Raw genomic sequence first — 15,492 nt, 5'->3', positions numbered from 1 at the left:
TAAATTAAAAACAGAAAGTTTTTTACAGAAAGTAAAACTATATAAAAACAGTTACGTATAAACTAGTAATGAATGAAAATGAGTAAAATGAACTGTTAAAGGTTAGTACTATTAGTGGACCAGCAGCACGCACAATAATGTGTGCTTACGGACTGTATCCCTTGCAGACTGTATTGATATATATTGATATATAATGTAGGAAGCAGAATATTAATAACAGAAAGAAACAACCCTTTCGTGGGACAAATTTTCAAGCTACAAAAAGGTTTGGGGATCACAGTTTTAAAGCATATCGGCTGGCCGATATTATCGGACATCTCTAATATTGATATACAGTCTAATGTAGGAACCAGAAATAATAATAACAGAAAGAAACAACCCTTTTGTGCGAATGATTTTAAATGGGGGAGGGAGGTTATTTGGGTTGGTGCACTAATTGTAAGTGTATCTTGTGTTTTTTATGTTGATTTAATAAAATAAATATTCTTATTTATTTATTTAATTTAAAACATTTATATATATTTTTTTTAATTTCTTGTGTGGCCCGGTACCAATCGATCCACGGACCGGTTGTTGGGGACCACTGGTTTAATGCATCCAGCGGGGCATCACAACAAAATTAGGCATGATAATGTGTTAATTCCACCACTGTATATATCGGTATCGGTTGACATCGTAATCGGTAATTAAGAGTTGAACAATATCGGATATCGGCAAAAAAGCCATTATCGGACATCTCTACTTATAAGTACCGTATTTTTCGGAGTATAAGTCGCTCTGGAGTATAAGTCGCACCGACCAAAAATGCATAATAAAGAAGGAAAAAAACATATATAAGTCGCACTGGAGTATAAGTCGCATTTTTTTGGGGAAATGTATTTGATAAAAGCCAACACCAAGAATAGACATTTGAAAGGCAATTTAAAATGTCTAAAGAATAGTGAACAACAGGCTGAATAAGTGTACGTTATATGAGGCATAAATAACCAACTGGTATGTTAACGTAACATATTATGGTAAGAGTCATTCAAATAACTATAACATATAGAACATGCTATACGTTTACCAAACAATCTGTCACTCCTAATCGCTAAATCCCATGAAATCTTATACGTCTAGTCTCTTACGGGAATGAGATCAATAATATTATTTGATATTTTACGCTAATGTGTTAATCATTTCACACGTAAGTCGCTGTTGAACTGTAAAACTACATTTTTTGCAAATATTAGCTCATTTAGAATGTGATGCCTGCAACATGGCATGCCTGGCTGGCGATGGACTGACACACCCTCAGCCATCCACCGCTAGCTCGCCATCCACGTAAAGGCCACTCCTGGTGTAGAACTGCTCCGAGTGTATAGAGGACGGGGAGGAGGACTAGAACAATGTCTGTCACCTCAAGGAGGCCTCAGGTGGAGGATGTTAAGTGTGTTTAGCAGAAAGTCAAGTGACTCTTGCCGCTGATTGTCAAAGTGTCTCGTTTGTCTGCAGGGAAGATCGTCATCGACGGGATCGACATCTGCAAACTTCCTCTGCAGACACTCCGGTCTCGCCTGTCCATCATCCTGCAGGACCCCGTCTTGTTTAGCGGCTCCATTAGGTACACACACACACTTTTCCCAGTGGCGGTCCTCTCGGCTATCTGCACACAAATAGCGACAACTTCCTGTTTATATTCCAGCGTCACAAAGTGTCAGTGTTGTACTGGGAGGACGCTCACTTAACGAGCAGGACCATAACGGTCAGGAAATCTTGTCTAAAGCAAAAGAGGCCACCAGAGAGTCTTATGAGGTTGTGTGGCGTGCACACGGTCTGATACACACTTTGATGCACGCCATTCTTTCCGGAACATTTTGATGCTAACTTCCGATTAGGATTGTACGGTATACTGGTACTAGTATAGTACCGCGATACTATTCTAAGGGAGGGGGGTCGTAAACAGCCATCGCCTTTGTTACAAAACAGTTCAAAGAAAAGGTCGTAAAACAGTTAAAAGAAAAGGTGCCTGTACGGTATACCGGTACTAGTATAGTACCGCGATACTAATGAATCTTATTCGGTACTATACCGCCTCTAAAAAGTACCGGTCAACTGTCACGTCATGACATTGCTGGTTTTACGAGCAGAGGAGCATGTTCGGCAGCGTGCGCACACAGAGTACATACAAGCAGACACAGTGTGTAGACAGAAAAGGGAGAATGGACGCATTTTGGTGTAAAAAGTAAAGATAAAGGTGAAGTTGTGTCAGGTTCAAACACTGATGACATCTATTAAACAAGACAAGAAGCAAGGAATTAAACCGAGACAGAAGGAAATGTGGCTCAATGAGGAGAGCGCGCACACCTGTACACTTGTACAGTGTTCCACCACGTTCTGACGAAAGATTGTACGCCTTCTCTTTTATTTGGACTTTCCCTGATTACATGGCAACAGCTGTTTCTAAGGGAGGGGGGTCGTAAACAGCCATCGCCTTTGTTACAAAACAGTTCAAAGAAAAGGTCGTAAAACAGTTAAAAGAAAAGGTGCCTGGAGGGAGGTCAGGCCCTGCCTCCTCTCCGCTTTGTAGATCTCGGGTAAAGATAAAATCTTCCTGTGGATTACAATAGAAGAAAGAAACTGACGCCTTCATGTCGCTTCCCATCGTACACAGTGGGGTTTTACAAGCCTTCTGCTTGGTAGGATCAAGGACAGCTTTTGTCCTCTCGCAGGGCGAGCTGAACTCAATGTAACACAAAGTTTGACAAATAAAGTAAGTTTCTTACAAGTAGCATTATCACTGGAGGACGAGGAATAGCTAAACATGCTTCACTACACACCGTAGGAGGATACAATAGCTCACCGGCGTCACAATGTAAACAAACGCCATGGGTGGATCTACACCTGACATCTACTGTAATGATACCAAGTACAAGAGCGTATCTAGTCAATACTACTATGATTACATCGATATTTTTTAGCATCACAAAATCTTTTTTTCTTTTAAAAAAATGTATATTATGTTTATAAAGTCAGTAAATATGTCCCTGGACACATGAGGACTTTGAATATGACCAATGTATGATCCTGTAACTACTTGGTATCGCATCAATACCTAAATGTGTGGTATCATCCAAAACTAATGTCAAGTATCAAAGAAGAGAAGAATAAGTGATTATTACATTTGAACAGAAGTGTAGATAGAACATGTTAAAACAGAAAATAAGCAGATATTAACAGTAAATAAACAAGTGGATTAATAATTAATTTTTTACAGTTTGTCCCTCATAATGTGTACAAAATAATAGGTGTATAAATGACACAATATGTTACTGCATAGACTAATTAGGAGTCTTTGTTTGTTTACTTACTACTAAAAGACAAGTTGTCTAGTATGTTCACTATTTTATTTAAGGACTAAATTACAATAATAAACATATGTTTCATCTACACTAAGGTTTTTTGTTACAATAAAGACAATAATGAAATTTTTTTGTGGTCCCCTTTATTTAGAAAAGTATCGAAAAGCACCGAAAGTATCGAAAAAAATTTTGGTACCCGTACTGGTACCAAACTATTGGTATGGGGACAACCCTAGACACAGTCCAAACAACCTTCCCTAATCATGATGCAAAAAAAAAAAGCTAAATTGTGGATATTATGAAACATTTTTACAGTTTGTCCCTCATAATGTGTACAAAACAATAGGTGTATAAATGACACAATATGTTACTGCATAGACTAATTAGGAGTCTTTGTTTGTTTACTTACTACTAAAAGACAAGTTGTCTAGTATGTTCACTATTTTATTTAAGAACTAAATTACAATAATAAACATATGTTTCATGTACACTAAGATGTTTTTGTTCAAATAAAGACAATAATTAAAAATTTTTGTGGTCCCCTTTATTTAGAAAAGTATTGAAAAGCACTAAAAGGATCGCAAAAAAATGTTAGTGCCCGTACTGGTACCAAACTATTGGTATCGGGACAACCCTAGACACAATCCAAACAACCTTCCCTAGTCATGATGCAAAAAAAAAAAGCTAAATTGTGGATATTATGAAACATTTTTACAGTTTGTCCCTCATAATGTGTACAAAACAATAGGTGTATAAATGACACAATATTTTACTGCATAGACTAATTAGGAGTCTTTGTTTGTTTACTTACTACTAAAAGACAAGTTGTCTAGTATGTTCACTATTTTATTTAAGAACTAAATTACAATAATAAACATATGTTTCATGTACACTAAGATGTTTTTGTTCAAATAAAGACAATAATTACATTTTTTGTGGTCCCCTTTATTTAGAAAAGTATCGAAAAGCACTAAAAGGATCGCAAAAAAATGTTAGTACCCGTACTGGTACCAAACTATTGGTATCGGGACAACCCTAGACACAATCCAAACAACATTCCCTAATCATGATGCAAAAAAAAAATGCTAAATTGTGGATATTATGAAACATTTTTACAGTTTGTCCCTCATAATGTGTACAAAACAATAGGTGTATAAATGACACAATATGTTACTGCATAGACTAATTAGGAGTCTTTGTTTGTTTACTTACTACTAAAAGACAAGTTGTCTAGTATGTTCACTATTTTATTTAAGAACTAAATTACAATAATAAACATATGTTTCATGCACACTAAGATGTTTTTGTTCAAATAAAGACAATAATGAAATTTTTTTGTGGTCCCCTTTATTTAGAAAAGTATCGAAAAGCACCGAAAGTATCGAAAAAAATGTTGGTACCCGTACTGGTACCAAACTATTGGTATGGGGACAACCCTAGACACAGTCCAAACAACCTTCCCTAATCATGATGAAAAAAAAAAAATGCTAAATTGTGGATATTATGAAACATTTTTACAGTTTGTACCTCATAATGTGTACAAAATAATAGGTGTATAAATGACACAATATGTTACTGCATAGACTAATTAGGAGTCTTTGTTTGTTTACTTACTACTAAAAGACAAGTTGTCTAGTATGTTCACTATTTTATTTAAGAACTAAATTACAATAATAAACATATGTTTCATGTACACTAAGGTGTTTTTGTTCAAATAAAGACAATAATTACATTTTTTTGTGGTCCCCTTTATTTAGAAAAGTATCGAAAAGCACTAAAAGGATCGCAAAAAAATGTTAGTACCCGTACTGGTACCAACCTATTGGTATCGGGACAACCCTAGACACAATCCAAACAACCTTCCCTAATCATGATGCAAAAAAAAAATGCTAAATTGTGGATATTATGAAACATTTTTACAGTTTGTCCCTCATAATGTGTACAAAACAATAGGTGTATAAATGACACAATATGTTACTGCATAGACTAATTAGGAGTATTTGTTTGTTTACTTACTACTAAAAGACAAGTTGTCTAGTATGTTCACTATTTTATTTAAGAACTAAATTACAATAATAAACATATGTTTCATGTACACTAAGATGTTTTTGTTCAAATAAAGACAATAATTACATTTTTTTGTGGTCCCCTTTATTTAGAAAAGTATCAAAAAGCACTAAAAGGATCGCAAAAAAATGTTAGTACCCGTACTGGTACCAAACTATTGGTATCGGGACAACCCTAGACACAATCCAAACAACCTTCCCTAATCATGATGCAAAAAAAAAGCTAAATTGTGGATATTATGAAACATTTTTACAGTTTGTCCCTCATAATGTGTACAAAACAATAGGTGTATAAATGACACAATATGTTACTGCATAGACTAATTAGGAGTCTTTGTTTGTTTACTTACTACTAAAAGACAAGTTGTCTAGTATGTTCACTATTTTATTTAAGAACTAAATTACAATAATAAACATATGTTTCATGTACACTAAGGTTTTTTGTTACAATAAAGACAATAATGAATTTTTTTTGTGGTCCCCTTTATTTAGAAAAGTATCGAAAAGCACCGAAAGTATCGAAAAAAATGTTGGTACCCGTACTGGTACCAAACTATTGGTATGGGGACAACCCTAGACACAGTCCAAACAACCTTCCCTAATCATGATGCAAAAAAAAAATGCTAAATTGTGGATATTATGAAACATTTTTACAGTTTGTCCCTCATAATGTGTACAAAACAATAGGTGTATAAATGACACAATATGTTACTGCATAGACTAATTAGGAGTCTTTGTTTGTTTACTTACTACTAAAAGACAAGTTGTCTAGTATGTTCACTATTTTATTTAAGGACTAAATTACAATAATAAACATATGTTTCATCTACACTAAGGTTTTTTGTTACAATAAAGACAATAATGAATTTTTTTTGTGGTCCCCTTTATTTAGAAAAGTATCGAAAAGCACCGAAAGTATTGAAAAAAATGTTGGTACCCGTACTGGTACCAAACTATTCGTATGGGGACAACCCTAGACACAGTCCAAACAACCTTCCCTAATCATGATGCCAAAAAAAAATGCTAAATTGTGGATATTATGAAACATTTTTACAGTTTGTCCCTCATAATGTGTACAAAACAATAGGTGTATAAATGACACAATATGTTACTGCATAGACTAATTAGGAGTCTTTGTTTGTTTACTTACTACTAAAAGACAAGTTGTCTAGTATGTTCACTATTTTATTTAAGAACTAAATTACAATAATAAACATATGTTTCATGTACACTAAGATGTTTTTGTTCAAATAAAGACAATAATTACATTTTTTTGTGGTCCCCTTTATTTAGAAAAGTATCGAAAAGCACTAAAAGGATCGCAAAAAAATGTTAGTACCCGTACTGGTACCAAACTATTGGTATCGGGACAACCCTAGACACAATCCAAACAACCTTCCCTAGTCATGATGCAAAAAAAAATGCTAAATTGTGGATATTATGAAACATTTTTACAGTTTGTCCCTCATAATGTGTACAAAACAATAGGTGTATAAATGACACAATATGTTACTGCATAGACTAATTAGGAGCCTTTGTTTGTTTACTTACTACTAAAAGACAAGTTGTCTAGTATGTTCACTATTTTATTTAAGGACTAAATTACAATAATAAACATATGTTTCATCTACACTAAGATGTTTTTGTTCAAATAAAGACAATAATTACATTTTTTTGTGGTCCCCTTTATTTAGAAAAGTATCGAAAAGCACTAAAAGGATCGCAAAAAAATGTTAGTACCCGTACTGGTACCAAACTATTGGTATCGGGACAACCCTAGACACAATCCAAACAACCTTCCCTAATCATGATGCAAAAAAAAATGCTAAATTGTGGATATTATGAAACATTTTTACAGTTTGTCCCTCATAATGTGTACAAAATAATAGGTGTATAAATGACACAATATGTTACTGCATAGACTAATTAGGAGTCTTTGTTTGTTTACTTACTACTAAAAGACAAGTTGTCTAGTATGTTCACTATTTTATTTAAGAACTAAATTACAATAATAAACATATGTTTCATGTACACTAAGATGTTTTTGTTCAAATAAAGACAATAATTAAATTTTTTTGTGGTCCCCTTTATTTACAAAAGTATCGAAAAGCACTAAAAGGATCGCAAAAAAATGTTAGTACCCGTACTGGTACCAAACTATTGGTATCGGGACAACCCTAGACACAATCCAAACAACCTTCCCTAATCATGATGCAAAAAAAAATGCTAAATTGTGGATATTATGAAACATTTTTACAGTTTGTCCCTCATAATGTGTACAAAACGATAAGTGTATAAATGACACAATATGTTACTGCATAGACTAATTAGGAGTCTTTGTTTGTTTACTTACTACTAAAAGACAAGTTGTCTAGTATGTTCACTATTTTATTTAAGAACTAAATTACAATAATAAACATATGTTTCATGTACACTAAGATGTTTTTGTTCAAATAAAGACAATAATTACATTTTTTTGTGGTCCCCTTTATTTAGAAAAGTATCGAAAAGCACTAAAAGGATCGCAAAAAAATGTTAGTACCCGTACTGGTACCAAACTATTGGTATCGGGACAACCCTAGACACAGTCCAAACAACCTTCCCTAATCATGATGCAAAAAAAAAAAGCTAAATTGTGGATATTATGAAACATTTTTACAGTTTGTCCCTCATAATGTGTACAAAACAATAGGTGTATAAATGACACAATATGTTACTGCATAGACTAATTAGGAGTCTTTGTTTGTTTACTTACTACTAAAAGACAAGTTGTCTAGTATGTTCACTATTTTATTTAAGGACTAAATTACAATAATAAACATATGTTTCATCTACACTAAGATGTTTTTGTTCAAATAAAGACAATAATGACATTTTTTTGTGGTTCCCTTTATTTAGAAAAGTATCGAAAAGCACCGAAAGTATCGAAAAAAATGTTGGTACCCGTACTGGTACCAAACTATTGGTATGGGGACAACCCTAGACACAGTCCAAACAACCTTCCCTAATCATGATGCAAAAAAAAAAAGCTAAATTGTGGATATTATGAAACATTTTTACAGTTTGTCCCTCATAATGTGTACAAAACAATAGGTGTATAAATGACACAATATGTTGCTGCATAGACTAATTAGGAGTCTTTGTTTGTTTACTTACTACTAAAAGACAAGTTGTCTAGTATGTTCACTATTTTATTTAAGAACTAAATTACAATAATAAACATATGTTTCATGTACACTAAGATGTTTTTGTTCAAATAAAGACAATAATTACATTTTTTTGTGGTCCCCTTTATTTAGAAAAGTATCGAAAAGCACTAAAAGGATCGCAAAAAAATGTTAGTACCGTACTGGTACCAAACTATTGGTATCGGGACAACCCTAGACACAATCCAAACAACCTTCCCTAGTCATGATGCAAAAAAAAAATGCTAAATTGTGGATATTATGAAACATTTTTACAGTTTGTCCCTCATAATGTGTACAAAACAATAGGTGTATAAATGACACAATATGTTACTGCATAGACTAATTAGGAGTCTTTGTTTGTTTACTTACTACTAAAAGACAAGTTGTCTAGTATGTTCACTATTTTATTTAAGAACTAAATTACAATAACAAACATATGTTTCATGTACACTAAGGTGTTTTTGTTCAAATAAAGACAATAATTAAATTTTTTTGTGGTCCCCTTTATTTAGAAAAGTATCGAAAAGCACTAAAAGGATCGCAAAAAAATGTTAGTACCCGTACTGGTACCAAACTATTGGTATCGGGACAACCCTAGACACAATCCAAACAACCTTCCCTAGTCATGATGCAAAAAAAAAAAAAAAAATTGTGGATATTATGACAATAATGACATTTTTTGTGGTCCCCTTTATTTAGATAAGTATCTAAATACATTTTGGTAGTGGAAACGTGACAGAGGCCTGGGTGGCGAGCCCTGTGGAACTCCACACGTAGCCGAGCGCGTCTCCAACATCCGGCGCGTGCCACGTGACCACACTAATTGCCATCTGCGCGAGCGCAGCGGTGGGAAAACGCGGCAGGAAGTCGGGCCTGAGACCTCGTCTGACTTCTGCCCGCCTGCGTCTCCTCCGCCGCACGTCCTCGCCGTGTTTGTGTCGGCGCCGGGGAACCGTGTTTGTTTGGACTTTGCGCGCTCACGGGGTGAACGCTCGAGTGTTTTCACACTGTCCCAGATAAAAAAGTGTTGCTTCTTTCTGACGCACTTTGGTGACATCTGGAACAAAGTCAACTTCCCCGCGGTTTAAAGCGCCCGAGGTTTTCCACAACAAACCTCAAGACTAAGTCGGATCTCACTTCACCTCTGCAGGTTTAATCTGGATCCAGAGCAGACGTGTAATGATGAGCGCCTGTGGGAGGCGCTAGAGATCGCTCAGCTGAAGAACATGGTGAAGGCACTGCCAGGAGGACTTGGTATGAACACACATACGCACACACATGACAAAATGGCCCTCTCTGATTGGTGGCGTCACCTGATTAGATGCGGTGGTGACGGAGGGCGGAGAGAACTTCAGCGTGGGTCAGAGGCAGCTCTTCTGTTTGGCTCGAGCGTTTGTCCGCAAGAGCAGCATCCTCATCATGGACGAGGCCACCGCCTCCATCGACATGGCAACGGTGAGTGCCAAGGACCAGATGCTTAACGTTCCAACTGGTAAACTTTATTTTTTTTGCAAATATTAGCTCATTTGCAACATGTCTCAAAAAAGCTGGCACAAGTGGCAAAAAAGAGTGATAAAGTTGAGGAACATCCCACAGGTGAACAGGCTAATTGGGAACAGGTGGGTGCCATGATTGGGTATAAAAGCAGCTTCCATGAAATGCTCAGTCGTTCACAAACAAGGACGGGGGCGAGGGTCACCACTTTGTCAACAAATGAGTGAGCAAATTGTTTAAGAACAACATTTCTCAAGCAGCTATTGCAAGGAATTTAGGGATTTCACCATCTACGCTCCGTAATATCATCAAAAGGTTCAGAAAATCTGGAGAAATCACTGCACGTAAGCCATGATGCTACGCACCTTGGATCCCTCAGGCGGTACTGCATCAAAAAGCGACATCAGTGTGTAAAGGATATCACCACATGGGCTCAGGAACACTTCAGAAAACCACTGTCAGTAACTACAGTTGGTTGCTACATCTGTGAGTGCAAGTTAAAACTGTACTATGCAAAGCCAAAGCCATTTATCAACAACACCCGGACACGCTGCCGGTGGATGGTGGAGGGTGTGTCAGTCCATCGCCAGCCAGGCTCTAAAAAAATAGATGAGCGATCATAAATGTTCCCTAAGACGTGACTTTGGTCACTTGATTGACATTCACGGCACCCGAGGGTCTTGTGAGGTGACGCTGGCTGCTGCCAGATCATTATTAAGAAAAAATGACCGACAGGAAGGCGAGGAACACTTTTTATTTCAACCGTACCTCCCGTCAAAAGACTAAAGACTGACCACACAGTTTCTGTCTTCACAATAAAAGTGTGTTTGTGATATCGTCAAAAGGTTCAGAGAATCTGGAGAAATCACGGCACATAAGCCATGAGGTTACGAACCTTCGATCTCTCAGGCGAGGACGGGGCGAGGGTCACCACTTTGTCAACAAATGAGTGAGCAAATTGTTTAAGAACAACATTTCTCAACCAGCTATTGCAAGGAATTTAGGGATTTCACCATCTACGCTCCGTAATATCATCAAAAGGTTCAGAAAATCTGGAGAAATCACTGCACGTAAGCCATGATGTTACGCACCTTGGATCCCTCAGGCGGTACTGCATCAAAAAGCGACATCAGTGTGTAAAGGATATCACCACGTGGGCTCAGGAACACTTCAGAAAACCACTGTCAGTAACTACAGTTGGTCGCTACATCTGTGAGTGCAAGTTAAAACTGTACTATGCAAAGCCAAAGCCATTTATCAACAACACCCGGACACGCTGCCGGTGGCTGGTGGAGGGTGTGTCAGTCCATCGCCAGCCAGGCTCTAAAAAAATAGATGAGCGATCATAAATGTTCACTAAGACGTGACTTTGGTCACTTGATTGACATTCACGGCACCCGAGGGTCTTGTGAGGTGACGCTGGCTGCTGCCAGATCATTATTAAGAAAAAATGACCGACAGGAAGGCGAGGAACACTTTTTATTTCAACCGTACCTCCCGTCAAAAGACTAAAGACTGACCACACAGTTTCTGTCTTCACAATAAAAGTGTGTTTGTGATATCGTCAAAAGGTTCAGAGAATCTGGAGAAATCACGGCACGTAAGCCATGAGGTTACGAACCTTCGATCCCTCAGGCGGTACTGCATCAAAAAGCGACATCAGTGTGTAAAGGATATCACCACATGGGCTCAGGAACACTTCAGAAAACCACTGTCAGTAACTACAGTTGGTTGCTACATCTGTGAGTGCAAGTTAAAACTCTACTATGCAAAGCCAAAGCCATTTATCAACAACACCCGGACACGCTGCCGGTGGATGGTGGAGGGTGTGTCAGTCCATCGCCAGCCAGGCTCTAAAAAAATAGATGAGCGATCATAAATGTTCCCTAAGACGTGACTTTGGTCACTTGATTGACATTCACGGCACCCGAGGGTCTTGTGAGGTGACGCTGGCTGCTGCCAGATCATTATTAAGAAAAAATGACCGACAGGAAGGCGAGGAACACTTTTTATTTCAACCGTACCTCCCGTCAAAAGACTAAAGACTGACCACACAGTTTCTGTCTTCACAATAAAAGTGTGTTTGTGATATCGTCAAAAGGTTCAGAGAATCTGGAGAAATCACGGCACATAAGCCATGAGGTTACGAACCTTCGATCTCTCAGGCGAGGACGGGGCGAGGGTCACCACTTTGTCAACAAATGAGTGAGCAAATTGTTTAAGAACAACATTTCTCAACCAGCTATTGCAAGGAATTTAGGGATTTCACCATCTACGCTCTGTAATATCATCAAAAGGTTCAGAAAATCTGGAGAAATCACTGCACGTAAGCCATGATGTTACGCACCTTGGATCCCTCAGGCGGTACTGCATCAAAAAGCGACATCAGTGTGTAAAGGATATCACCACATGGGCTCAAGAACACTTCAGAAAACCACTGTCAGTAACTACAGTTGGTCGCTACATCTGTGAGTGCAAGTTAAAACTCTACTATGCAAAACCAAAGCCGTTTATCAACAACACCCAGACACGCTGCCGGTGGATGGTGGAGGGTGTGTCAGTCCATCGCCAGCCAGGCTCTAAAAAAATAGATGAGCGATCATAAATGTTCACTAAGACGTGACTTTGGTCACTTGATTGACATTCACGGCACCCGAGGGTCTTGTGAGGTGACGCTGGCTGCTGCCAGATCATTATTAAGAAAAAATGACCGACAGGAAGGCGAGGAACACTTTTTATTTCAACCGTACCTCCCGTCAAAAGACTAAAGACTGACCGCACAGTTTCTGTCTTCACAATAAAAGTGTGTTTGTGATATCGTCAAAAGGTTCAGAGAGTCTGGAGAAATCACGGCACGTAAGCCATGAGGTTACGAACCTTCGATCCCTCAGGCGAGGACGGGGCGAGGGTCACCACTTTGTCAACAAATGCGTGAGCAAATTGTTTAAGAACAACATTTCTCAACCAGCTATTGCAAGGAATTTAGGGATTTCACCATCTACGCTCCGTAATATCATCAAAAGGTTCAGAGAATCTGGAGAAATCACTGCACGTAAGCAGCAAGGCCGAAAACCAACATTGAATGCCCGTGACCTTCGATCCGCATCAAAAAGCGACATCAGTGTGTAAAGGATATCACCACATGGGCTCAGGAACACTTCAGAAAACCACTGTCAGTAACTACAGTTGGTCGCTACATCTGTACGTGCAAGTTAAAACTCTACCATGCAAAGCCACAGCCATTTATCAACAACACCCAAACACGCCGTCGGCTTCGCCGGGCCCGAGCTCATCTAAGATGGACTGATACAAAGTGGAAAAGTGTTCTGTGAGCTGACGAGTCCACATTTTAAATTGTTTTTGGAAACTGCGGACGTCGTGTCCTCCTGACCAAAGAGGAAAAGAACCATCCGGATAGTTATAGGCGCAAAGTGTAAAAGGCAGCATGTGTGATGGTATGGGGGTGTATTAGTGCCCAAGACATGGGTAACTTACACATCTGTGAAGGCACCATTAATGCTGAAATGTACATACAGCTTTTGGAGCAACATATGTTGCCATCCAAGCAACGTTATCATGGACGCCCCTGCTTATTTCAGCAAGACACTAGGCTGGCCTGCCTGTAGTCCAGACATTGAAAATGTGTGAAGGCTAAAATATGAGAAGGGAGACTGTTGAACAACTTAAGCTGTACATCAAGCAAGAATGGGAAAGAATTCCACTTCAAAAATGTGTCTCCTCAGTTCCCAAACCTTTACTGAGTGTTGTTAAAAGGAAAGGCCATGTAACACACTGGTAAAAATGTTTTTTTTGCAATGTGTTGCTGCCATTAAATTCTAAGTTCATGATTATTTGCAAAAAATAGCAAAGTTTCTGAGTGTGAACATGAAATATCTTGTCTTTGCAGTCTATTCAATTGAATATAAGTTGAAAAGGATTTGTTGTATTCTCTTTTTATTTACCATTTACACAACGTGACAACTTCACAACTTTGACATTAATAATGACATTTAATGGTATTTGTGTTTAGGAGAACATCTTGCAAAAAGTGGTGATGACGGCGTTCGCGGACCGCACTGTGGTGACCATCGCTGTGAGTACAGAAGTTGAAGTCCAGCACGTATCTCCTCCTCCTCTCCACCCTCCCAAGTTCATTTTGTCAACTCAAACGCTTTCCTTCTCTCTTCTGTCCTTTTTGGCTCCGCCCACAACCGCGCCTCCTTGCTTCCTTTCCTCTCCTGTCTCCTCCTCGCTGGCCCCGCCCCCCCCCAGCACCGCGTGTCCTCCATCCTGGACGCCGGGCAGGTGCTGGTGTTCTCCTCTGGGATTTTGGTGGAGAGTGACTCGGGTCAGAACCTGCTAGCACAGGAGGAGAGCCTCTTCAGTGTGCTAGTCAGGACTCACAAGTAGACCCGGACCGGACCTGACCCAGCCAGACTCTCTTCTCTCTTTCCGTCTTTTTCTTCTTCTCACTACTGGCCCGGGCGGAGGCTGGAGGTCCGGTCTCGGGTCTGCTGCTGCCAGCCCGGTTGGTACCAAACAACTTGCGTGGAGGGCGTGACCGTCATCCGTTGTCTTGTATTTACCGGTGAACGTGTCCTCTGCTCCACCAGCACCGGGTCCACACCATCCTCACAGCGGACCTGGTCATCGTCATGAAGCGGGGCAACATTCTGGAGTACGACAAGCCCGAGACCCTCCTGGAGCAGGAGGACGGGATGTTTGCGTCCTTCGTCAAGGCCGACATGTAGACTGGTTGGAGCTGATCATGAACCGGGTTGGCGGCTGAAATCCTCCACCTGTGTCAGCAGAGACATGGTGGACGGGTCCAGAACCGCCGTGAATCAGCAGCACCCGGCCATGATTTAGTTTTATTCCTAGTTTCACTTTGACAATATCTTTTTTTTTTTACCTTGAGCAGCACATGTTTGATTATTCAGCACTTGTACGATGATGCAATACTTGTACGATGATGCAATACTTGTACGATGATGCAAGACCAACTTGCATTAAAGTCTTTTATAATCTTTCACTGATGACTGGTGTTTCAAGTCCAAACTCATGCAAGTTCTTCGCGTCTTTTTCAGGTTAAGAGTCGGCGCTAGACATCGAGCTGAAAGCTGGGGTCTTCTGCTCGATGTCTAGCCCCATACTTTTTTTTAAATTGCTGATATCGGACCGATATCTGATATCAATATTTACCCAAGACACCCCTACTCCTGATCCCTGCAAGACTGCTTGTATCGGACATTTTACATGCAATAACCCCATACTTTTTTTTTATTGCTGATATCGGACCGATATCTGATATCAATATTTACCCGATACACCCTTACTCATGATCTCTGCAAGACTGCTTGTATCGGACATTTTACATGCAATAACCCCATACTTTTTTTTTAT

General features: G+C 38.9%; 1 protein-coding gene across 1 annotated transcript in view; it reads left to right on the top strand.

The window, feature by feature from the left end:
- The window catches only part of LOC133661301 (ATP-binding cassette sub-family C member 9-like), a gene marked incomplete at its 5' end in the record, with an annotated part of 33,971 nt that extends 18,857 nt beyond the window's left edge, over nucleotides 1–15,114 (top strand). The window contains 5 exons of the mRNA XM_062064432.1: nucleotides 1,495–1,603; nucleotides 9,746–9,849; nucleotides 9,917–10,050; nucleotides 14,120–14,182; nucleotides 14,703–15,114. Of these exons, the coding sequence (XP_061920416.1) occupies nucleotides 1,495–1,603; nucleotides 9,746–9,849; nucleotides 9,917–10,050; nucleotides 14,120–14,182; nucleotides 14,703–14,840 (548 nt within the window). The remainder of the gene's footprint in view (nucleotides 1–1,494; nucleotides 1,604–9,745; nucleotides 9,850–9,916; nucleotides 10,051–14,119; nucleotides 14,183–14,702) is intronic.
- Nucleotides 15,115–15,492: the final 378 nt, after the last annotated feature.

This window comes from Entelurus aequoreus, linkage group LG12 (genome assembly GCF_033978785.1).
Source record: "Entelurus aequoreus isolate RoL-2023_Sb linkage group LG12, RoL_Eaeq_v1.1, whole genome shotgun sequence".
NCBI classification, from domain to species: Eukaryota; Metazoa; Chordata; class Actinopteri; order Syngnathiformes; family Syngnathidae; genus Entelurus; species Entelurus aequoreus.
Note: the sequence above shows the minus strand (reverse complement) of the source record. Positions and strands in the feature narration are given on the sequence as shown.